This window comes from Hyperolius riggenbachi, chromosome 2 (genome assembly GCF_040937935.1).
Source record: "Hyperolius riggenbachi isolate aHypRig1 chromosome 2, aHypRig1.pri, whole genome shotgun sequence".
In the NCBI taxonomy this organism is placed as follows: Eukaryota; Metazoa; Chordata; class Amphibia; order Anura; family Hyperoliidae; genus Hyperolius; species Hyperolius riggenbachi.
In genome coordinates, this window is record NC_090647.1 from 16442861 (window position 1) to 16469427 (window position 26567).

Below are 26567 nucleotides of genomic sequence, written 5' to 3' on the forward strand. Positions count from 1 at the left end.
TCACTAAAATGCGAATGTTTTTGTCAAAAATTTGCAATCACGTAACATTAAGGTCAATGGCCCGCCGACTTAAGGGGTTAGTTTTCAGGGAATGTTAAAGAGAACCCGAGGTGGATATTTTAAATCTTAAGAGAGCACAGAGGCATGTCCTGTGCATAATGACATGCCTCTGGGTCTTGCTATGGCCGCCTCTAGTCCCCCCCCCTCCCCCGCTCCAGGGGTCTGCTGTGCCCCCCTGTAAAATTTGCCAGGCTAGAGAGCATCTACTTGTCGATAGCCTTCTATTTACCTGCAGGCTGTCATTTATTCTGTGCTCCCCCGCCTCTGTCCCCGCCGCTGCGCGCCTCTGTGAGCTTTCTCCAATCGGAAGCTGAGCCGCGACCTGGGAGGTACTTCTTGAGTCGCGGCTTAGCTTCCGATTGGAGGAAGATCACGGAGACGGGCAGCGGCAGGGACAGAGGCAGGAGAGTGCTGAGACTGACAGCCTGCAGGTAAATACAGGGCTAGCGACAAGGAGATTGTCTCTAGCCTGGCGAATTTTATGGGGGGGCACAGCAGACCTCGGGGGGGGGGGGGGGGACTAGAGGCGGCATTAGCAAGACCCAGAGGCATGTCAATATGTATTGGACATGCCTCTGTGGTCTCTTTAGATTTGAAATCCCAGCTTCAAGTTTTACGACCAGCTAACGCCGATAGGCGGCGGCTGGTCTTTTGTGGTTTTACATGGAAACGGCCACTCCATGTCAGTTCACGGAAGAAATCCCCGCTGTTTACATCAATACGGCAGCGCCGTAAAGGAGATCGGCGATCCCCGGCCTCTGATTGGCCAGGGATCACCGGCATTTGATAGGCTGAAGCCTATCCTAGGCGGCGCAGGACGGATATCCGTCCTGCGCAGCCCATAGGGAAAGGGTGAGGAAGGGAGGGAGGAAACCGCTGCGGAGGGGGGTTTTGAGGAGCCCCCCCGCACGGAGCGGCGGCGATCAGACCCCCCAGCAGGTCATTCCCCTAGTGGGGAAAAAAGGGGGGGGAGTCTGATCGCCCTGCGTAGTTCCCGATCTGTGCTGTGGGCTGGAGAGTCCAGCCAGCGCAGAATCAGCCACAATAGCCCGGTCCTTAAAGGGAACCAGAGGCCCCATAAAAAAGATTTGATACATACCTGGGGCTTCTTCCAGCCCCATACGCACGGATCGCTCCCACGCCGCCGTCCTCTGCTGCCTGGATCCACCGGTACCGGGTCCCTGTCATGGCCGCCAGTCGGCCAGTCGGCCGGCAGACGCGGCCAATTGTCTGCGTCACACGGGGCTCCCTCCATGTATGTACGCGTGAGGCTGCCTACTGCGCAGCCGCATGCGTACTGCCATGGAGGGAGCCCCTGTGATGCGGACAATTGGCCGCGTCCGCCGGAAGTGACGGGACCCGGTGCTGCCGATCCAGGAAGCGGAGGATGGCGCCGTGGGAGCGATCCGTGCGTATGGGGCTGGAAGAAGCCCCAGGTATGTATATAAGCTTTTTCTTTTTTTTCCACACGCTCCTCTCTGGTTCCCTTTAAGTGGTTAAGGAGGACAGTGGGAACAAGAGGAATTTTATTTTTTTTTTTTTTTTTTTTTTAGTTTTGGAGAAAATCGATTTTAAAAATACGATGGGAAAAAAGTATATATATTTAAGTGCGGTAAATTACAGATTATGTATCAACCTAACGGTAGTGTAAATTTACATGTATCCAAAGAAAGAGCAGTGAATTTCATGATGGTGTTGCCAGGGGGTCCGTATGCAGTGCGTAAGGACCACTTGGAAACCCAGTGGATATGTGGCAACGCTTTGGCCAGGGTTACACAGACACAATATGGCTGTATAAGGGCCCCTGGCGATTTTACCTATTTTTGGGACCATAAAAGTTTTATGTTCAGAGTGTGGGAAATTATACTGGCGTGGGAACATTTTTTTTTTTAAATGAAGTATTTATTTTTAACTGAGAACATTAAAAGAGCTTTTTTATTGTTGCATTTTTATTTCCTTTTAACCCTTTGCGGAAATGGGTAAGGGGTCCTATGTACCCTTATACTCATTTTACCTGGGGAGGCAATTTATGTGTAAATCCTCTTGCACACATTCAACTTTTACGCACAACCAACACGACGACATGACCAACCGCACGACCAGGAGATTGCACGACTTGTATTTTCTGTGCACCAACCAACTGAACAACCAACTCATTTGCATACTGCGCACAGAAGCGAACGACGTACTGTACAACATGGCCACATTCAAAACAAGTACCAATCGTTCAGACGACTTGTACACACACGGCCAACTGAATGATATTAGACCAACAGTCGTGTGAGTCGAACTGCCTATTAGATGGCAAACCGCCTGTTATCAGTCAGTCTAGTCGTTTGTCAAGCGTACACCCCCCAACTATCGTCCAACAGACCAAGTTTGGATGATTGTTGGGCGGAAAAATTACACGTGTACGTGCCTAAAGTGCACCCGAGGTGACATGTAACATGATGAGATGAACATGTGTATGTACAGTGCCAAACATATTAATAACCAGGTTGTTTTACTTGTTTTATTTTGCTGCCTGAAAGAGTTAATCTCTAGGCATGGGAGTGGCAGCTTCTGTCTTGTCAGTAGCTTGTCCGGGAATATAGTAACCATCACTGATAAGCTAATTACAGCCATAAAAGCTTACCTGGCAGAATACAACTTCTCAGAGTAGAGAGAGATAGTACAAGGTCAATAGTTCATTAGGGACACCTAATAGGCTGCCACTAAGCAGAGACAAAACATTCTTACTAGTTTGTAAATGTTTAAATATAAATATAAATAAAATGTGATATGTAAACAAAAAAAATCATTTTTAGGACTAGGAGGATAATTACAATTGTTTATCTCATCCATTTATTTTCACCTCGGGTTCACTTTTAGATGAATATATATTATGAGGACGTGAGAGGAATCTTACCAGGAGTGTTCCAGGTAGTTGTCCAGGGCTTTGCGCAGCAACGCTCCCAGGTACCCATTCTGCTCCCCGACCCACTTAGTCCACCTGAGAGAGGAGGAGATATTAAAAAAGTGCACCTGTCACTAGCACAACACCTGTACACTGGCTTTATATTGTGATGGGAAATATTGCAGGATACCAGCTCACTCCAGGCGCTACAAAATAGAGGTACAATAATAATGTCATAAATATAATGCTGACTGACATTTTTATAGCACTTTTCTCCTGTCGAACTCACAGCACTTGAGAGCTGCAGCCACTAGGGGGCGCTCAGAAGGCCACCCTGCAGTGTTACGGTGTTTTGCCCAAGGACTCCTTACTGAATAGGTAACTGGCTCCAGACAGGATTCAAACCCTAGTATGTCTAAGTGAGTGTCTTTAACACTACCCAGCCGCCAGAAGCTGCCCTCTGCCTGGCATTTCCCATAATGCAATGGCTTGAAGTGTATGCAAACAATTTTTTTCCAGTAACACTCCAGGACAGGTACACATTGAGACTTGGCTCCTCCCAGGAACAGGAAATATCCTTCAGCCTCTCTATAAATTAAAGATGGACCAAGGGTCAGTCAGTATTGGATATTTCCTGGTCCAGGAACCTATGTGCTCGCTGTCCCGGAGAGCCTGGGTGGCTAGGGAAGGTGTTGGCACTGAGCGGGCCTTGTCAGGATACAAGAAGGTCCGTTCCCCTGTGGAGTACCTGTGGGTCGCTGCTCAATGGTCCTTTCTCCCAGTGGATTGATCCCTGCTGGTCGGCCTGGTTTGTGGAAAGGTTTCGCTGCAGGAGGAGCTGCCCCGAAGACTCACCGCGCGGAGGCAACGGCTGGGTTGTGAGCGTCCGGAGGACGCGCATAGCGGAGGCGGAGTGCGGAAATCCTCCGGCCGCGACCTCGGAAACTACTTCCGGGTCGCGTGACGTCACTTCCCTTGCGCCGGGTGAAGAGAGGTGGCCGTCCGGAGTCTCGGCAAACAGCGTCTTGCACCTCGTGGAAGATGTCGGAAGCAGAGCAGGAGCCAGGATGGGTAAGACTGCTCAGCTGAGACCCGGGCAGCGGTGGTGACTCCTGTGGGAGCATGGAAAACCGTGCGCAGCATTTTTAATGGTTAATTTGCTGCATGTGGCCTAGTTTGGAAAGTTGTTTTTGGCATGTTAATGTTAACTTTTTCTTGCAAACACACAGCGGAGACTGTGCAGGCTGGGATAGTCTTTATGATTGCAATTGTTGTTACAGGATCCTCGTTAAGGACATATTGTCCATAATAACATTTGGTGCAAAACATAATGTTTACTATAAATGTATTTATGATAATTACATGACAGTGTTTACTGTATGGTTTAAATCATGAATGTGAATATTGTTTAGACCAGATGGCACGTTAAGAGTCAATCAAGTATTATATTTTTTGTTGTTTCAGGGCACTTCTACAAATGTACCTGACCCTGAAAAAACCACTAAACGGTGCCCTGTGTGCAATACCAAGGTCAATCCTGCATCAACAAAATTACTATGCAAGGATTGCACCTATAAAGTAATGAAACAAGAATCTGCTTCTCAAAGAGATATACAGGCTTTGAGGCAGGATTTAAAAGACACATTGAAAGAATTTAAAGCATCTGCAGTGACTTCCAAACCAGACACACCAGCGGAAGTGGAAACTGATCAGGCTACTCAGCCTAATGTGACAGAACCCATTACTCACAGAAAGGCTACTAGCAAGACTAATAGAGCAATTATTGTGTCAGATGAAGATGAAATTAGCGATAATGATGATGTGTCTGCGAGTTCTATTGAAGCGCAGGAAACAGAAAATAAACCTTCTAAGTTCAAATTTCCTGTAGCAGAAACTGAAATGTTATTGACCGCAATATATGAAGATTTAAATTTAAATAAAACGGTTACTGAACCACCTTCAATGCACGATAAATTATATGAGGGTATGGAAAATCAGCAAGATCTGTTTTTTCCAGTACATCAATCAACAAAAAATGTGATATCAAATCAATGGAAGAATCCAGACAAAAAATTATTTATGTCTAGAGGGTTTAAAAGACGTTTTCCGTTTGCAGAGGATGATAGTAAAATGTGGGACAAAAGCCCTAAATTAGACTCAGCATTTTCGCAAGTAAATAAAGACGATGAATTGGCCTTTGAGGACTTGGGTCACTTAAAGGATCAATCAGATAAAAGAATTGAATACGCACTGAAAAGGTTGTGGCCTGCTATTTGTGCCAACTTCAGGCCTTCAGCCGCGACAACCTGCGTAGCAAGAATGCTTGCACTTTGGATGCAGCAGTTGGAAGATAACATTAGTAAAGGGGCGCCTAAAGACCAGCTCATTAATAAATGACTGTAATGCATAAAGCAGTAGCCTATATAATTGACGCAGCTTCAGAGTCGATAAGGTTAACTGCTAAAGCAGCGGGAATCTCTAATGTAGCCAGGAGAAATCTATGGATCAAAACCTGGCATGGGAGTATGGCTTCGAAAAACAGAGTTTGTTCCATACCTGTGGTGGGAGATACTCTCTTCGGGCCCGAATTGGATGAGGTTCTTGAGAGAACCGCCAATAAGAAAAAATCATTCCCCAAAAAGACAATTTAAAACGGGAAAAAGGTTTTTTCGTCAGAACAGACAGACAGACAAACCTGAAAACCAGAATAAAAGAAGAACTTGGTCCTTCAATAAAGATCAAAAAAGACCGGGACCAAGTTTTAAAACGCCAACCACACAAAGTAAACAATGACAGGCTAAAAGTGGGAGGAAGGTTGGGCTATTTCCTTCCACATTGGAAACAAATAACAAAAAGCCTGTTTATCCTAGACTTAATAAAGAGAGGTTATCACATCGCTTTCAATACAAGACCTCCCAAAAAATTTGTAGTGACCAAAAAATTAATATTGCCTCAACATCAGGAAGCACTAAAGGAGATCATCACAGATATGCTAGAAAGGCAAGTGGTATCAGTAGTGCCGGTAATCCAAAGAGGCGAAGGCTTCTACTCAAAAGTATTCCTGGTTCAGAAACCATCAGGAAAATACAGAATAATTCTAAATCTAAAACCGATCAATCCATACATAAGATACAAGAAATTTCGTATGGAGTCAATTTATTCAATAAAAAACCTGCTGATACCACATGGCTTTATGGCAAGTGTAGATCTGCAAGACGCATATTGGCATATACCAATAGAGCTAAACTCACAAAAGTTCCTAAGGTTCGCAGTTCAGATGGGAAAGGAAGTTCAACATTTTCAGTTTCGCTGCCTCCCGTTTGGCATAACATCTGCCCCAAGAATTTTTATGAAAGTTATGGGAGAGCTAATTGCAGCAATACACAAAAAAGGAATTATTATAATTCCTTACTTAGACGATCTGCTAATTTTAGCAAAAACGTTAGAAGAACTAGAGGAACACAGACTGTGCTATGTCAACTACAGGATGCAGGCTGGATTGTGAGCAAAGAAAAGTCACAGCTTACCCCAACACAGAGAATTTTGTTCCTGGGGTTTATAGTAGACTCAGTGCAGCAGAAAATTTTTCTTCCACAGGAAAAAATACAAAAAATTGTATCCGAAGTGGAGAAATTTTGTACATGCCAGTCAGTGACGATCAGGCAGATTATGCAGCTCTTGGGCCTGCTGTTGTCGGTTGCACCAGCAATCCAGTGGGCAATAAAGCATACCAGAATCCTGCAGTCATGGATGCTAACCAGATGGGACAAGCATCAAAAATCGCAAGACAGCGAAGTAACAGTGGATCCCCAAACAAAGACCAGTCTGGAATGGTGGCAAGTGTTACAACATCTCACACAGGGCAGACTATGGTCACTGCCGATCCAAAAGATCCTAACGACGGACGCGAGTCTGTCAGGATGGGGAGCACATGTGGAAACCTTTCAGGTTCAGGGTGTATGGAGTCAATCAATGGCGGAACATTCATCGAACTTCAGAGAACTGATGGCTGTAAAGATGTCAATAATCAGCACGATACACATTCTAAGAGCATGTCACGTTCAGATTCAGTCGGACAATGCGACTGTTGTTTCATATCTGAATCGCCAAGGGGGCACCAGATCCAAGAGACTGTTATTCCTAACTCTGGAGATACTGGATATATCGGAACACGAGTTACTATCCCTAACGGCAGTTCACTTGAAAGGGGAATTGAATGTTCTGGCCGATCAATTAAGCAGGGTACAGATTACAAATACGGAATGGTCCCTGAACCCAAGCTTATTCCAGATAATAGTAAGCAAATGGGGAAAACCGCAAGTGGACTTATTTGCAAACAGGTCCAACATAAAGTGCGAACAGTTTTATTCCCTCAATGTGATGGATAGACCATTAGCAATAGATGCCCTGGCTCAGGACTGGAATCAGAACATACTATATGCTTTCCCCCCATTAAATTTGATTCCTCTAGTACTTCAAAAGCTGATGAAATCACAGTGCCATTTGATACTTATTGCTCCGAATTGGCCCAAGAGGGCTTGGTATCCACTCCTCCTTTCAATGTTAGCGAACCAACCATGGTAAATACCGGTATCAGAAAATATGATACAGGTACAAGACCAGGCTGCAGGCACGTGCAGAGGGGGGTGCTCTGGGTGCCCAAGCACCCCCTCTTTTTAAAACCTTCAAAAAAGGCCCCCCTCGCTGGCAAAACAAGCTCCGCCCCCCAAACGTGATAATCCCCGCCCTTCCGTGGGAAGCCCCGCCCCCGCCGATGACACTTTCAAGTGAAGAGGTCTAGACAGGAATCCTAGTGTTCAAAATCACCAAAGGGTGATAGCAGCGGTGTACAAGGTCAAACAATAATTCTGCAATAGTTATATTCAATACAAGCAATAATAAAGTCCTCACACTCAAAAAATATATATATATATACATCAAGTAGGTGACTATATGTTAGGTATACAGGGAATCCTCAGTAAATTCCGTAAGAACAATAAACCTCTGCCTCTCTCTGAAGCGGGTTGAGCCCGCGTGATGCATTAAGGCGGCGGCGGTGTTCCTTGGCGTCCTCCTCTCTTACACGTAGGTTATTCCCCACTCTCTTATCTTGAATTGCTGTACATTGGATTCCCCCCGGGTTTGCTCTACTGCTTGTTATATACGTTATATCTGGCTCTGTTATTGTAGTCCCAGTCTAATCCATATATTTAGGTTTTGCACAGTGCACTTTATATGGGGATTATTGTTCTTACGGAATTTACTGAGGATTCCCTGTATACCTAACATATAGTCACCTACTTGATGTATATATATATATATATATTTTTTTTTAGTGTGAGGACTTTATTATTGCTTGTATTGAATATAACTATTGCAGAATTATTGTTTGACCTTGTACACCGCTGCTATCACCCTTTGGTGATTTTTTATATTGTTTTTATTGTGTTTGTAATTCATCAAATAAAGAAACTTTGTATTTTGAATGTAATTGGAGTGGCTTGGTGCTTTACGTTGGGTACCTTTTTCTCCTTGTTGCTTATTAATACTGTTATACCCAATTAGCACATTCCATTCCTTAATTATACAAATGTCATTTATAGGATGGTGCTTATCCTCTTGGTTGTTTAATTAATCAGGAATCCTAGTGTGGCGTACTGAACTCTCCCTCCACCTAGGACCCATAGTGACCTCCCCTTCCTCCAGCACCCATACAGATCTGTTTCTTCCACAGCACCCACAGTGACCTACCCTTCCCCCAGCACCCACAATGACCTCTACCTCCCCCAAGACCCACAGTGACCTCCCCCAAAGGACCCACAGTGTCCTCCCTTTCCTCCAGCACCCATATTGACCTCTACCTTTCACAGCACCTACCCCCCCCCCCCAGCACCCACACTGAGCTCTACCTCCCCTAGCAGCAACTATGCCATTCATAGCAGTACCCACAGTGATCTCCCACCCCCTGCACCCACAACAATCCCACCAATATTCAGCACCCACATTACACTCAACCAGTAACCCCCACTATAGCAAGCACCCAGTACTTGCACCAAGCACCCTCCACCCAATATTCACATCCGGCCTCAATATGGCACTTAGTACTTGCATGAAACAGTCACATGACACCCAGTACCTGCACCCCTTCACCCTATAGCTGGAACCTAGTACTCAAACCCACATGGCACAGTACTTGCACCCAGCCCCAACATGGCACTCACTACTCACACCTGCACACAGCCTCCACATGGCACCCACTATCTGCACTCACATAACTAGTACTAGCACCCAAAGTACCTGCACTCAGAACCCACATAACACACAATGCCCACCCATGGCACCAAGTATTCACACCTATGTGATACCCAGTACCTGCACCCAACACCCACATGCTTCATCTGCAGCAGTTCCTGTTGCACTACGCCTCCACTTAGTGCCCAGCACAAACACGAACCACTCACAATATGACATACAGTACTTGCACCCAGAACTCACAAGGGATTGAGTACCTGCAATCAATACCTACATGATGGTTGATACACACCCATACAGCCATAATCCACATGACCCCCTGTGCCAGCACCCAGAACCCACATGGCACCCAGCATCTGCCTTTAGCACCCACATGACAACTAATACCCCACTATCCAGCACCCATCACCCATATGTCACCATGTACTCACTCCCAGTACCCACTTGGCACTCAGTATTTGCACCTAAGACCCACATACCCCCATAATCAACACCCACATGGCATAGTACTCAAATGGCACCAAGCTCCAAAGCCATTATAAGCACCTAGTACCCGTCTATGGCCAGCACTCAAACAGCCCCCAGTACCCAATCCTTGGTCCGAACCCATATGGGACTCAGTACTCTCCCATGGCACACATCCAGACCACACATGGCACTCCCTACTCACTCATGTCCAACACTCACATGGCTCCCTGTACTAATTAACACTCACATGGCACCCACTATTGTTTATCACCATCTGCTACTCATTCAGCACCCAATACTGCATAGCACCCACTGCAAATAAACACCCAATGCAAACTGGACCTTGGTACCCAAAGCAGCTTGACACAGACTAGACTGTACTTTGGCATCTTGGCACCCACTGCAACTTAGCACAAAGTGAACCTTTGCATCTTGCCATCTACTGCATCTGGGCACCCACTGCACCTTGGCACTTACTGCAGTTTTGCATCCACTAATGCTTAGCAACCACTGCATATTGGTAACCACTTCTTCTTTGCCTGAAAAGCTTGGGTGCTGATCAAGAGGGACAGAGGTCCCAGTAATGAAAGGTGAGTCCGTGGCTCCACTGTGCCCACTCTAACAGTGGGCACCTGTCACTGCTGATTTGAGTGTGGTGGCACCAAAAGAGTTGGTTGGAAGGAGACACAAAGTCTGCCTGATACTCCTACCAAGCACCCACTTAACCCGTACCCATGCCCAAAGTACCTGCATTCAAAACCCATGTGATGCCCAAAGCCCACCCATAGCCAGCACCCATTACAGATATGGCGCCAAGTATTCGCACCCATGTCACACCCAGTACCTGCACCCAGCACCCACATGACATCCAGTACATGCACCCAGATCTTACATGACAATCAGTACTTACACCCAGAACCCACATGGCACCCAGCATCTGCATTCAGCACCCACATGACAACCAATACCCACCTAGCCAGAAACGAGGGGGGGGGGGCATGCATAGGAAGGCGTTGCCAGGCCCCTTTTTTAAATTTGAGCACCCCCCACTTAAGGACCCTCTGCACGGCCCTGCAAGGCTGTAACAAATCTAGAAAGATGGAAACTTACAGCGTGGTTTCTGAGAGGGCAGTCCTTGAAAGTAAAGGACTGTCTGCAAGAGTGGTGAATACTCTGTTAAAAAGTAGGAAAGAGAACACTCGTTTGATATACCAGAAGTACTGGAAAAATTTTAATTTATGGTTAGAGAACTCGAACTTCCAATCAACAGAAATGGCGACAATTTTAGAATTTCTGCAAGAAGGAGTAGAGAAAGGACTGGCCTTAAGCACAATTAAGGTCCAGATATCGGCATTATCAGTTTATTTAGATAAAAAAATTAGCATTAGATCCTCTAATAATCCGATTTGTCAAGTCGATAGAAAGAAATAGACCAGTTATGGTCAAACAGTTTCCAAAATGGGATCTATCTTTAGTCCTGCAGGCATTAACAGCTGAGGAATTTGATGAAGATTCTCTTAGGATGTGTACTCTAAAAACAGTATTACTAGTGGCGATCACGTCAGCTAGACGGATTAGTGAACTCCACGCTCTATCATGTAAGGAACCATACTGCTCTTTCTTTAACGATCGGGTGGTTCTCCGAACAAGTCCAGAATTCCTACCTAAGGTTGGAGACATGTTCCACAGAACACAAGAGATAATATTACCATCTTTTTGCAAAGATCCAAAAACAGAGAAGGAAAGTAGACAACATAAATTAGACGTCAGAGAAAATCTTATGTCCTACTTAGAAAAAGTGAAGGAGTTCAGGAAATCGGAAGCTTTATTCATCAACTATACAAGCAAATCCAAAGGATTAAAAGCATCCACAAAGACCATTGCTAAATGGATAAAGGATTGCATCATACAGGCCTACAGCATTATGGGTAAGGAACCTCCAGAAAACTTGAAGGCCCATTCCACCAGGGCAACCGCAACTACGTGGGCTTACAGGGCAGGTACGTCACCGTTGAACATCTGCAAGGCGGCAACCTGGAAGAACCTGGGGACCTTCATGAGGCACTATCGGTTGGACCGAATAACGGAAACCGATCAAGATTTCGGAAGAACTGTCTTAAAGGCAGTTAGCCCACCCTGAGGTTAGTGAGTGATTTCTTGCTTATCATCTCAATGTGTACCTGTCCTGGAGTGTTACTGGAAAAAACAGGAGTTAGCTCACCTGGTAACGACATTTTAAGTAACACTCCAGGACAGGTGGGGGTACCCACCCCCATATATATCAAATATTGCATGATATAAATGTTATGTTATGTGTATGTAAATGTAATATAGTAGGGTTATGTTTAGTATATTGTTCCTGTTCCTTTATATTATACTGACTGACCCTTGGTCCATCTTTAATTTATAGAGAGGCTGAAGAATATTTCCTGTTCCTGGGAGGAGCCAAGTCTCAATGTGTACCTGTCCTGGAGTGTTACTTAAAATGTCGTTACCAGGTGAGCTAACTCCTGGTTTCAGACAAAAGCTGTGGGGGAGCTCTACTCACAAAGACATCTCCACACATACCTTTTGTTTCCACGCCTCATAATGTACACAGGCGACAGAGATAGAGTACTTCTGTACAATACTGCAGAGTGGACTGCACTCACTCACTGTTTAACCTTGATTTGACACTCTAGTGTAAACACTCTCATTGACCATCCCCAGCCCCAAGTTAAAAAATTATATCTGAGCAGCATTTTAGCCGCCAGGGCATCCCAACTGCACACTAAAAATGCATGCTAATAATGTGATTCACTACTAAAAAATCATATGTTTTCTTATTACATTTAAATGTTTTTAGAGGCTTTTTTCATATAATTTAATTTCATTTATACAAAAGATCCCAACTCATTCAGCCAGAATACAATATTCAAAAAATAAATTATAACAAAAAACAAACAAAACAAAAACAAATGAAACAAAAACACCCCCAAATCAACCACCCTTCCATTAGAGGCTTTTATTGCCCTTCTTCCACAGCCTGCTGTCCATATAAATAGCAGGCAGATAAGGACTGCTGTAATTAGCAGTAGCAATGAGCAAAAATGGCTTTCATCATCAGGGGGTGGAACGATAGCACACTGCACTTCAAACAGTTTAGAGAGTCACACTTGATTACATTTACACCTTCCCCTGGATAAATAAGGGCAGAGAGAAGGGGAGAGGGGAAATGGCAGCTCCTACAGCTATTAGAAATCAGGACAAACTGCAAAAAGAAAGCTGCTTGGATCCCTTTAAGTAGTAGGAAGCCTCCAGATGCTCTCCCTTTATTAACATAAGAAAATGGGTGATTTCAAAGCAAATAAAATCATACTGAAGTCAGGCTCAGAGCAGTTAGATGCCAACCTGTACAATGCGGTGACAGGTTAGCTTTATATCACAGGATTTTGCTATAAATCTGAGTCCTGTTTTCTGCACCCCGATACTTCCCAGTCCCTATATAGAAGTCTACCATGTTTTTACTTACAGCACGGCGTCCTGCGGCACGCGGTCCACAACCCCCGGCAGGCCTTGTATCCAGTAGGCGGAGACGTGCACAGCTGCGTCAATGTGGCCGCGCATGGCCGATCGGAGGTAGTGCCGATAGGCTGAAGACTGAGAAGAATAACTGTGTTACAGGGTAAATGTCCTGCCATGCACATGTCTGTATTCCCCCCAGAAAACCTTCCCCTCCCCCATACACACACCCCCAACCCAGACCCCCGATCCATGAGTTTAAATGCTAAAAATCTAGTTTTTTATATGTACTGTATATTCATTCATTTCCCATACAGACATATCCTGAACTATGGAACTGGTCATTTGTTTCTGCACTCACAAGTGTTTCTTAGCCTCATTCCACATCCGCATAGTGAAATATCTGGGTGTGGCTTGCACGCCATATGCTCGCTTGTGGTTGGATGATCAGACTCTATGGCGTCAATTCACCAAGCATGACCACATGCGGTAATGCTGAAAACAGCTGATTTTACCGATCATTTAGAAAAGTGTCAATTCATCAAGGCTGTTACTGCATGAAAAACTGAAATTACCGAGCAAGCGAGGTAAATTACCAACTTGTGTGGTAATTACCTCAACAAATGTCAGTAAATGTCAATTCATCAAGGTTACAGCATGCGGTAAAACACAGTTCCATTAACGGCAGTTCTCCTACATCAGTATCAGTGCGAGACTCACAGAACTCACAGAAGCAGAGAAGTATAACCTATGACTGACAGGAGCAGAGAGCCAATAGAAACAGCCCCTGTCTCCTGCAAGTCCCGTTGATAGGACCCGCAGGCTTCTCTGGCAGGTCCAGCTGTTTTAACCCTCAGACAATGAGCAGAGAGAATGGAACAAAAGAAGTTTCTCCTGCCTCCCTTAGGCAGTTTAACTCCTTAGGTTCCTGTTTGAAGATGCAGAGGAGCTAGTGGGGAAACCTAAGCAGGGCATGTGTAAAGTCTCCTGGAAGTTCATCTAAGCTGTGGCAATTAAATAAAATGTTAAGAAAGACTAATGGACAGATTCAGAGCGAGCAGAGGCAGTATAACAAACAGTATAGCAAAACATGAACATCTAATTGTAATGCTGTCTCTGCACAGAGTTTTGTCTGCTGAAGCCGGTAAATTTCCAAACTTCTACCGCACCTGTGAAAATATTGGTGAATTAGCACATTAAAGTCTAAAATACCGAATGCAGTATTTTCCTGACTTGTTTTGTCTTACCAAACAGCCTTTGGTGAATTGACACCTATATATGTTCGCTTGTGGTTGGATGATCAGACTCTATATATGCTCGCTTGTGGTTGGATGATCAGACTATATATATGCTCGCTTGTGGTTGGACGATCAGACTCTATATATGCTCGCTTGTGGTTGGATGATCAGACTATATATATGCTCGCTTGTGGTTGGATGATCAGACTATATATATGCTCGCTTGTGGTTGGATGATCAGACTATATATATGCTCGCTTGTGGTTGGATGATCAGACTATATATATGCTCGCTTGTGGTTGGATGATCAGACTCTATATATGCTCGCTTGTGGTTGGATGATCAGACTCTATATATGCTCACTTGTGGTTGGATGATCAGACTATATATATGCTCGCTTGTGAATGGATGATCAGACTATATATATGCTCACTTGTGGTTGGATGATCAGACTCTATATATGCTCGCTTGTGGTTGGATGATCAGACTCTATATATGTTCGCTTGTGGTTGGATGATCAGACTCTATATATGCCACTTGTGGTTGGATGATCAGACTCTATATATGCTCGCTGGTGGTTGGATGATCAGACTCTATATATGCTCGCTTGTGGTTGGATGATCAGACTATATATATGCTCGCTTGTAGTTGGATGATCAGACTATATATATGCTCACTTGTGGTTGGATGATCAGACTATATATATGCTCACTTGTGGTTGGATGATCAGACTCTATATATGCTCACTTGTGGTTGGATGATCAGACTATAAATATGCTCGCTTGTGGTTGGATGATCAGACTCTATATATGCTCGCTTGTGGTTGGATGATCAGACTATAAATATGCTCGCTTGTGGTTGGATGATCAGACTATATATATGCTCGCTTGTGATTGGATGATCAGACTCTATATATGCTCGCTTGTGGTTGGATGATCAGACTCTATATATGCTCGCTTGTAGCTTGATGATCAGACTCTATATATGCTCGCTTGTGGTTGGATGATCAGACTCTATATATGCTCGCTTGTGGTTGGATGATCAGACTCTATATATGCTCGCTTGTGGTTGGATGATCAGACTCTATACTGTATATGCTCGCTTGTGGTTGGATGATCAGACTATATATATGCTCGCTTGTGGTTGGATGATCAGACTCTATATATGCTCGCTTGTGGTTGGATGATCAGACTCTATATATGCTCGCTTGTGGTTGGATGATCAGACTCTATATATGCTCGCTTGTGGTTGGATAATCAGACTATATATATGCTCGCTTGTGGTTGGATGATCAGACTCTATACTGTATATGCTCGCTTGTGGTTGGATGATCAGACTATATATATGCTCGCTTGTGGTTGGATGATCAGACTCTATATATGCTCGCTTGTGGTTGGATGATCAGACTCTATATATGCTCGCTTGTGGTTGGATGATCAGACTATATATATGCTCGCTTGTGGTTGGATGATCAGACTCTATACTGTATATGCTCGCTTGTGGTTGGATGATCAGACTATATATATGCTCGCTTGTGGTTGGATGATCAGACTCTATATATGCTCGCTTGTGGTTGGATGATCAGACTCTATATATGCTCGCTTGTGGTTGGATGATCAGACTATATATATGCTCGCTTGTGGTTGGATGATCAGACTATATATATGCTCGCTTGTGGTTGGATGATCAGACTCTATATATGCTCGCTTGTGGTTGGATGATCAGACTCTATATATGCTCGCTTGTGGTTGGATGATCAGACTCTATATATGCTCGCTTGTGGTTGGATGATCAGACTCTATATATGCTCGCTTGTGGTTGGATGATCAGACTCTATATATGCTCGCTTGTGGTTGGATGATCAGACTCTATATATGCTCGCTTGTGGTTGGATGATCAGACTCTATATATGCTCGCTTGTGGTTGGATGATCAGACTCTATATATGCTCGCTTGTGGTTGGATGATCAGACTCTATATATGCTCGCTTGTGGTTGGATGATCAGACTCTATATATGCTCGCTTGTGGTTGGATGATCAGACTCTATATATGCTCGCTTGTGGTTGGATGATCAGACTATATATATGCTCGCTTGTGGTTGGATGATCAGACTCTATATATATGCTCGCTTGTGGTTGGATGATCAGACTCTATATATGCTCGCTTGTGGTTGGATGATCAGACTCTATATATATGCTCGCTTGTGGTTGGATGATCAGACTCTATATATGCTCGCTTGTGGTTGGATGATCAGACTCTATATATGCTCGCTTGTGGTTGGATGATCAGACTCTATATATGCCGCTTGTGGTTGGATGATCAGACTCTATATATGCTCGCTTGTGGTTGGATGATCAGACTATATATATATGCTCGCTTGTGGTTGGATGATCAGACTCTATATATATGCTCGCTTGTGGTTGGATGATCAGACTATATATATATGCCGCTTGTGGTTGGATGATCAGACTCTATATATGCTCGCTTGTGGTTGGATGATCAGACTCTATATATGCTTGCTTGTGGTTGGATGATCAGACTATATATATGCTCGCTTATGGTTGGATGATCAGACTATATATATATGCCGCTTGTGGTTGGATGATCAGACTCTATATATGCTCGCTTGTGGTTGGATGATCAGACTATATATATGCTCGCTTGTGGTTGGATGATCAGATTCTATATATGCTCGCTTGTGGTTAGATGATCAGTCTATATATATGCTCGCTTGTGGTTGGATGATCAGACTCTATATATGCTCGCTTGTGGTTGGATGATCAGACTCTATATATGCTCGCTTGTGGTTGGATGATCAGACTATATATATGCTCCCTTCGTGGTTGGATGATCAGACTATATATATGCTCGCTTGTGGTTGGATGATCAGACTCTATATATGCTCGCTTGTGGTTGGATGATCAGACTCTATATATGCTCGCTTGTGGTTGGATGATCAGACTATATATATGCTCGCTTGTGGTTGGATGATCAGACTCTATATATGCTCGCTTGTGGTTGGATGATCAGACTCTACATATGCTCGCTTGTGGTTGGATGATCAGACTCTATATATGCTCGCTTGTGGTTGGATGATCAGACTCTATATATGCTCGCTTGTGGTTGGATGATCAGACTCTATATATGCTCGCTTGTGGTTGGATGATCAGACTCTATATATGCTCGCTTGTGGTTGGATGATCAGACTCTATATATGCTCGCTTGTGGTTGGATGATCAGATTATATATATGCTCGCTTGTGGTTGAATGATCAGATTATATATATGCTCGCTTGTGGTTGGATGATCAGACTGTTTGGGTGGAGCAATGCCATAGCTAATATTCAAAAACTAAGTACTGATGGAGACAGCACTCCAATGCAGAAATGTTACTGACCCCATGAAGATAGGTTTCAGCTTTTTGAAAACACCAAGGGTCTCTTTACCAAGATAGAGCATTGCGAGATTTCATCCCCAACATGGATAGATACCCTGCCTGTTCCAGCGAGCGCTGTAGCAATGTGCACCATGCGTGGCCACTGCAGAATGAACATCGCTATAGCAACTGCTAGAACAGCCAATCTCCATGGTGACAGCCCTGCCTACGAGATCACACGCCCACATGCAGGATTCCCATCCCAGTGATGTACTGAACGGTTCAGATACATTATTGTGTGACTGATCCTGAGGACCTGTCATGTAGCAACGCACACACTGGTCACATGACTAGTCACATGTTCATGGTGGCCTTTGTGAAGCAGATGGAAGGAGGGGACGTGTGACTTACATGGTCCTGGGGTTTCCCGGGGTACAGGCCGTGGAAGTACAGGATGCCCAGGTTGAATGGAGCCTCCGGGTTTCCAAGTTCATCCGCCCTCTCCCAGTACTCGGCAGCTTTCTTATAGTCCTTCTCATACTGCTCATAGTACCAGCCAAGGCTGTTCAATGCCGGGACAAAGTCCTGTAGAGGAGACACAGGTCACATTTCCAGTCTATACGGCATACACTGGTGGCTGGTGGTATGGTAAGTACAGCTGACGTGATCATCATGATACTCTCGGGGAAGGGGGAGGGGAATCTAGAGTGACTACAAGTGTCCCCCAAGGAGGAGATGATAAGTAATCCAGTGTTCAGAATTCAGGTGTATCTAAAAACTATAGAGCCCCATAGCAGTGTTTTGGTGGGGAACATATCGGAAAATTTACCGATATTTTACTATTGGTCAGTGGTAATTCCAAAAGTAAAATATCAGTACATTTTACCAATATTTTACTATAACTAATCATAACCTTCTACCAATGCCTAACCCTAACTAACCCTAACTGATACCCACTTCCCCCACAATGCCTAACCCTAACTGACCCCCCCTCATCAGCGCCTAACCCTAACCAATTCCCTCCCCAATGCCTAACCTTGACCAACCCCCCACCAATGCCTAACCTTAACTGACCCCTCCCCTAACCCTTACCTATCCCCCCACTGATGCCTAACACTAACCACCCCATGATGCCTAATCTTAACCACCCCCTCCCTCCGCCCAACAATGACTAACCCTAACCAGTCCCCTCTCTGATGTTTGACCTTAAATCCACCCCCCCCCCCCACCCATGATGCCTAACCTTAAACTGTACCAGAGACGTTAAACTCTAAAGGTTTGATACTTACCCGGGGCTTCCTCCAGCCCCTTAAGCTTGTCCCTGGCCATCCTCCCATGATCAGCCCCAGTAACAGGCTTAGTTGGGCCCAGTCTGGGTCTTCTGCGCATGCGTGGCCCTAAACAAGCTTATGGGGTTGGAGGAAGCCCTGGGTAAGTATGAATATCTTCAGAGTTTAAGGTATCCAACCCCAAACCCACTGATGACCGCGCTTGTGGCTGTAAATTACAAATATTGGACACCGCAGAGGTTTGGGTGCCTCATAGGTGCTCAGGGAAATATGAGGGAAATTTGAGCCCTCTGTAATTTATGGGACATCCACATTTCCCTCATGTACCGACACTTACATGGGCCCGAGACGCCTCCAGCAGCCATATTTCCTGCTTCCCCCAAAATACCAGCTTCAGTAGATTTATGATACGGTGATTAAGATAACGTAAATAATTATACTGACATTTGTGCCATGGCTGGTGGGGAGACAAACCCAACTCCGCTCAGGTTAAAAAGTCACTCTCAGCAATTATGGTCAAAGCAACAAAGGGGTATAGCGCCCCCTCCACATGAGGCGTTGTGATTGTGTACGTGGTTCAGGTGTGACAAAGTGAAATAAAATGATTATAAACACTGACTTCCTCTTACCATGTCGGCCGCTTTCTTCAGATACTGCAGAGCTTTCGGGATGTCCTGCTTCACTCCTTGTCCCTGAAATAAAGCCAGCCGATGTCAGGAACTGCTGGAACCAGGAAAAGTGTCATGCCACAAACATTGGTGTACACACAGTGCAGACTACCTATGTTATGTAGCTGTCATGCTCATCCTACAGCTTCTCTATATGGCGAGTCACTAATCTGGAGCGTCTGACCTCGCTCTCTGCATGGTTGTCCTAGGGCTGGCATGAACCCAAAGGATGAAAATTGTGGTTGTAACAAAAGATAGGACACATACAGCAGTAAGAAACACAGGATATTCTCATAACATCTCAGTCAGACAGTCAGACAAGACTATGTACTCTGTAATGTGCTGCAGGAGATGTCAGTGCTATATAAAGACTAGATTACTTACCGGTAATGTCTTTTCTGGTAATCCGAAGGACAGCACCCTGAGAAGATGTCCACTCCCACATTCACTGGACAGGACCGCACTAAAGAATTTGCATAGTTAGGCAGTATAAAAGGCAGCATTTCACATACCACATCAGTTATAAAAAAAGACAAGACACCAAATGATGCTTCAATATAAATTTTTTATTTACATGGGTGGGCGTCAACGGGTGCTGTCCTTCGGATTACCAGAAAAGACATTACCGGTAAGTAATCTAGTCTTTCTCTGGACATCCTCGGACAGCACCCTGAGAAGATAAACAAGAACATGATATCTAGGGAGGGATAACTGCCTGTAAAACCTTTCTGCCAAAGGCTAAATCTCTACTAGCAGATACGTCTAGCTTATAATGTTTAGCAAAAGTGTTTGAAGAAGACCAGGTAGCTGCTCGGCAAATCTGCTCAATACTGGCTCCTGCCCTCTCTGCCCAAGAAGTTGACATCGATCTCGTGGAGTGAGCCTTGATGGATGCTGGCACTCTCTTATTCTGCACGCTGTAGGCCAGGGAAATGGCCTGTCTTAACCATCGTGCTATGGTAGCTTTTGAAGCTTGCCTTCCTCTGTTTGGTCCTGAATGAAGGACAAACATCGCCCTAGACCTTCTCCAACTGTTAGTGACCTCCATATACTGTAAGATACAGCGTCTAACATCAACAGCCTGCAACTTCCTTTCCTTGTCATTTGAAGGATTTGGACAAAAAGAAGGTAAGTAAATCTCCTGTGACCGGTGAAAATCCGAGACCACTTTTGGTAGAAAGGTAGGGTCCATCTTTAAAGTGATGCGATCGTCTGAAACAATGCAGTATGGTTCATCAATCGACAAGGCCTGGATCTCGTTTACACGCCTTGCAGAACAAATTGCTAGTAGAAACACTGCCTTCAAAGTAAGGTTTTTCTCCGATATTTCTGATAATGGCTCAAAGGGATGTAATGAAAATGCCTGTAACACTGTGTTTAAATCCCAAGGTGGGGTCCTTATTCTCTGTTTTGGTTTCAACCTAGACGTTGCATGGAAGAACTGAATTATAAAGCGATCTTCTGACAATTTTTTCTCCAAGAATACACTTAATGCAGCCGTCTGTACTTTTAATGTGCTGATGCTTAGGCCCATTGCGAATCCTGCCTGTAAAAACTCTAATACAGAGGATATCAAAGTTCTTGAGACCCCTTTCCTTGAGCACCAATCAGAATAAGTTCTCCAAGCCTTCGCATACATTTTTCTAGTTACCTCCTTTCTGCTGCAAATCAAAGTTTTTATAAGTTCTTCTGAAAATCCCTTTTGTTTCAGGAGTGTCCATTCAGGTTCCACGCTGTTAGCTTGAACATGGTCAGCTGTGGATGGAAGAACGGGCCCTGAGATAGTAAGTCTGGTCTGTTCGGTAATATCCAGGGATCCTCTACAGCTAACCTTTTCAGCAGCGAAAACCAAGGTCTTTTTGGCCAAAAAGGAGTTATCAATATCGCTCTGACCTTCTCCTGCATTATTTTGTTCAGTACTTTCGGAATCACTGTAATTGGTGGAAAGGCATAGACCAGAGGAAACTCCCACTTGATTGAGAAGGCATCTATGACCTTTGAGTTGTCCTCCCGAGAGAGGGAACAGAACTGAGGGCATTTGTTGTTGTGCTTGGAAGCAAATAAGTCTATGTCTGGACTGCCCCATTTCTGCAGAATCTCTTGAAACACTTCCTGGTGAAGGCTCCACTCGTCCTGTAACAAAGTCTCCCGACTGAGGAAATCTGCCATGCAATTTCGAGAACCTTTCAAATGTATAGCTTTTAGAGAACAAGTCCATTGTTCCGCCCAGGACATTATCCTTTGAGTCTGACTCCAAAGGGAAGCACTCCTGGTACCCCCCTGCCTGTTCAGGTATGCCACTACTGAAGAATTGTCTGTCTGGATCAACACATGTTTCATCTGGAGGAATGAGGAGAAATGTTCTAGAGCCAATCTGACTGCTTCCAACTCTCTGTTGTTCGATGGCATGCTGCTTAGAGTTTGAGACCATAGACCCTGGGCTGGCATATTCTTGAAGTGTGCCCCCCACCCTATTGCACTTGCATCTGTTGTCAGAATGCATTCTGTTGGAAAGTTCCAGAGACGGCCTGTCGAGAGATGTACTTGTTCCTTCCACCAGTCCAAAGAAAGCTTCACCTTGGGAGGGATCAGTACCCTGTCGTCTAGAGAAGACTTCTTCTTGTTCCATACCCTCAGGATCCATACCTGGAGTTGCCTTGAATGAAACTGTCCCCAAACCATAGTCATGAAGGCAGAAGTCATGAGCCCCAGAAGTGACATAGCTTCTCTTATTGTTGTGGTCTGAGCACTCTGAAAGGAAAGAATACAATTGATTAATCTTTGACCCTTATCAACAGGCAGAAAAACTTTCTGAACAGAAGAATTAATCGTAAGGCCTAAATAATTCATGACTTTTGAAGGTTGAAGACAAGATTTCTCCCAGTTCATGAGCCAACCTAATGACTCCAGAAAGTTAATTGTATAGCTCAACTGATATGAAACTGACTCTGTAGAAGGGCCCCATATCAGCAGGTCATCTAAGTATGATATAACCTGAATAGATCGTATTCTAAGCACTGACAGAACTTCTGCCATTATCTTAGTAAATAACCATGGTGCTGATGATAACCCAAATGGTAAAGAAGTGAACTGGTAATGTCTTACCTCCCCTGCAGTCCTGATGGCAAATCTCAGAAACCTCTGTGATCTCAGACTCATGGGGATGTGTAAGTATGCATCTCTGAGGTCTAGGGACACCATATAACAGTCTCTCTGTAATAGGTTCACTACTGTCCTCATATTGTCCATTCGAAATCTTTTGTATAAGATGAATCTGTTCAATGACTTTAGATTTATGATGAACCTGTAATCTCCTTTGGGTTTTTTGACTAGGAAGACAGGGGAGTAGAAGCCTGCATGCATGTGAGAGGCGGGTACCTGGCGTATCACCTTCTTCTCCAGTAGGGAGGCAATCGATTCCATCAGTGCCTTCTGAACAATCATATCCTTTGGGTGGGGGGTTACACAAAATCTTGAATGAGGAATCCTTACAAACTCCAGATCGTATCCCTCTAATACAATCGATCTTATCCATTTGTTCTGGAAATGTTCCTGCCAAGTCTCGAAAAAATGCGTGATCCTTCCTCCTACTGGAATTATGGCGTCATTGTTGCTTTGGCGTTGTAACTGAGCTGGAGGGATTAAGTAGGAAATTTGATCTGGCTCTTGGACCTTTTCCTGTATTCCATCTTCCTCTACCACTTCCTGTAGAGGTATTGCTTTGCTTCTTCTGGTTACGAAAGGATCTCTGGAAACGAAAAGTTTTCCTCTTAATTGGGAAATTTTTCTTCCTATCTGATGATCTGTCAAGGGTCTCCTCCAACTTGCTACCAAACAAAAGGTTTCCCTCACACGGAATGCCACATAAACGTGATTTTGATGATGAATCTCCCTGCCATGTTCTTAGCCAAACCGCACGTCTTGTAGAATTTACTAATGCTGATGTCCTAGCTGACAGCCTTACAGATTCATCTGCTGCATCAGAAAGATAATTTACTACTAGAAACAAGGTAGGGAATGCTTTCAAGATCTCCTCTCTTGGCGTATCTCCTGCTATATGCATATGAAGTTGTTCTAACCAGATTTTTAAGCAACGTGCCATGGCTGTGGATGCAACAGCAGGTTTAAACCCTGTAGTAGATGACTCCCATGCTCTACGCAATAAGTTGTCCATCTTTTTATCCATGATATCTTTTAAAACACCTGAGTCCTCAAACAGGAGGTCTGAACTTCTAGACATTCTAGAAATTGAGGGATCCAGCTTCGGAACTGGACCCCAAAATTTCTGATCCTCAAGTCTAAAAGGATATCTTCTAGCTAACGATTTTGGCCAAAATACTCTCCTTTCTGGTACATTCCATTCTTTGTCTATCATCTCCTTAAGGTTCTCATGAACCGGAATGAAGGTTGATTGTACCACTGACAGGCTTTCATACATTTTATCCATAGCAGACAATTCCTTATGTTCGGCTTTAACACCCATAGTAATATGCATTGTAGACAGTAACTTATCCAAGTCATCAACAGCAAAAGCAAACTTTGCAGATTTCAATGCCTTTTCCTTTTCTTCCTCCGAATCAATAAAACTACCCTCAAAAGATGAATCCTCCACCTCTCCCTCAGAGAGATCTGATACTTCCTCCTCTCTATCAAGCTTCTAGCTAACGATTTTGGCCAAAATACTCTCCTTTCTGGTACATTCCATTCTTTGTCTATCATCTCCTTAAGGTTCTCATGAACCGGAATGAAGGTTGATTGTACCACTGACAGGCTTTCATACATTTTATCCATAGCAGACAATTCCTTATGTTCGGCTTTAACACCCATAGTAATATGCATTGTAGACAGTAACTTATCCAAGTCATCAACAGCAAAAGCAAACTTTGCAGATTTCAATGCCTTTTCCTTTTCTTCCTCCGAATCAATAAAACTACCCTCAAAAGATGAATCCTCCACCTCTCCCTCAGAGAGATCTGATACTTCCTCCTCTCTATCAAGCTTCCTTTTCTTAGATGGATGTTGCGTTTTATCAGAAGTAACCTCTGTAGGTGCTGAAGGAAGGGGAGGGGTAGGAGGGGGAGGAGAGGTGTGGGTAGCCACTCCTTTGAAAGCTTGAAAGGTAGATGATAGTTCAGATTTCATCCATCCCACAAACTCCTTTAATACCCCAGAAGATTCTTGCTTCACAACCTTATCAGCACATTTCTGACATAAAGATTTTGAAGATATAGGAATCCTAGTGGAACAAATTGAACATCTCTTTGTATCAGTTTTCTGTTCTGCTTTCTTATGTTTCTCTCCTTTATCTCTTGGATTGGGCTGTATAAGAGAAGGAGAGAGAACAAAACAGAAAAAAGGCCCCTCAGTAAAATATACTAATATAGTATATAAAATATAAATGTAAAGCAATCCCACCAGCAGGATTAGTTTACCAGAGAGGAATTGGAACCTTGCTCCGCAGCCTGAGAGGAGGATCCAGCAGCCTGCTCCATGGTCAGCCGATTCACACTGGAGGCTGAAAACCAGGAGCCTTAAATACCCACAAGCCCACCCAGCCAAAACGCCCCCTGTGCAGCCGAAAGAGGTGCCTACCTACAACCATTGCCGTCCGCAAGTTCCGTAGGACGCTGACAGGCTTCCTGAGCCCGCAATGGCGCTCGGCGTTCCCCTCCTGGCTGCCTCACATGACCCGATCAGCTGACAGAGGGCGAGTAAACCGGAACTTCCGGTTTCCGCGTGTGCGCGCGCTCTGGGCGGGCTTCCGTAGCGTCTGGCGTCTATGCTGCGGAAAGCTCCCCACCTTAGACCAGCCTGGCTTACGGTATTCCTGGCAGCCTTCTGGCAGCAGCCCCTGCTCCCTGGCATGGAAAGCCTCAGACGTTTCGACGAAGTGCATCCTGCGTGGACAGGACAAAAAACTGATGTGGTATGTGAAATGCTGCCTTTTATACTGCCTAACTATGCAAATTCTTTAGTGCGGTCCTGTCCAGTGAATGTGGGAGTGGACATCTTCTCAGGGTGCTGTCCGAGGATGTCCAGAGAAATACATAATAATAATATGGTAGGACATTAGACTATGACTATGGTAGGATTAGATTGTGAGCTCCTCTGAGGACAGTCAGTGACATGACTATGTACTCTGTAATGTGCTGCAGAAGATGTCAGGGCTATATACATACATAATAATAATATGGTAGGACATTAGACTATGACTATGGTAGGATTAGAGTGTGAGCTCCTCTGAGGACAGTCAGTGACATGACTATGTACTCTGTAATGTGCTGCAGGAGATGCCAGTGCTATATAAATACATAATAATAATATGGTAGGACATTAGACTATGACTATGGTGGGGATTAGAGTGTGAGCTCCTCTGAGGACAGTCAGACAAGACTATGTACTCTGTAATGTGCTGCAGGAGATGTCAGTGCTATATAAATACATAATAATAATATGTTAGGACATTAGACTATGACTATGGTAGGATTAGATTGTGAGCTCCTCTGAGGACAGTCAGTGACATGACTATGTACTCTGTAATGTGCTGCAGAAGATGTCAGGGCTATATACATACATAATAATAATATGGTAGGACATTAGACTATGACTATGGTAGGATTAGAGTGTGAGCTCCTCTGAGGACAGTCAGTGACATGACTATGTACTCTGTAATGTGCTGCAGAAGATGTCAGGGCTATATACATACATAATAATAATATGGTAGGACATTAGACTATGACTATGGTAGGATTAGAGTGTGAGCTCCTCTGAGGGCAGTCAGTGACACTACTATGTACTCTGTAATGTGCTGCAGAAGATG

At 44.4% G+C, this 26567-nt stretch overlaps 2 protein-coding genes across 3 annotated transcripts in view; both read right to left on the bottom strand.

Annotated features, from left to right (window-relative positions):
* The window catches only part of LOC137545359 (protein sel-1 homolog 3-like), a 124496-nt gene that overhangs the window by 26009 nt on the left and 71920 nt on the right, over window positions 1–26567 (bottom strand). For both annotated transcript variants that reach the window (XM_068266501.1, XM_068266500.1), the window contains exons 15-18: window positions 19709–19771; window positions 18202–18375; window positions 13188–13315; window positions 2969–3052 (exon numbers count right to left, since the gene is read on the bottom strand). In XM_068266501.1, the coding sequence (XP_068122602.1) occupies window positions 2969–3052; window positions 13188–13315; window positions 18202–18375; window positions 19709–19771 (449 nt within the window). The remainder of the gene's footprint in view (window positions 1–2968; window positions 3053–13187; window positions 13316–18201; window positions 18376–19708; window positions 19772–26567) is intronic.
* Window positions 20253–25239, bottom strand: LOC137547465 (uncharacterized). Its single transcript, XM_068271062.1, has 4 exons — window positions 25180–25239; window positions 24431–25066; window positions 22853–23003; window positions 20253–22498 (listed from the first exon to the last, which is right to left on the bottom strand). The coding sequence occupies exons 1-4, from the start codon at window positions 25237–25239 to the stop codon at window positions 20445–20447; spliced, it is 2901 nt and encodes a 966-aa protein (XP_068127163.1). The 3' UTR covers window positions 20253–20444.

What these genes read in the sequence shown, in the direction of transcription:
- LOC137547465 (XM_068271062.1), bottom strand. Translation starts at nt 25,239, where the DNA reads ATGGAGCAGGCTGCTGGATCCTCCTCTCAGGCTGCGGAGCAAGGTTCC. An exon ending in AAGGTTCCAATTCCTCTCTG is followed by an intron (nt 25,067 to 25,179) that starts GTAAACTAATCC and finishes TCTCTTATACAG; the next exon opens with CCCAATCCAAGAGATAAAGG. An exon ending in GGAATGTACCAGAAAGGAGA is followed by an intron (nt 23,004 to 24,430) that starts GTATTTTGGCCA and finishes CTTATACAAAAG; the next exon opens with ATTTCGAATGGACAATATGA.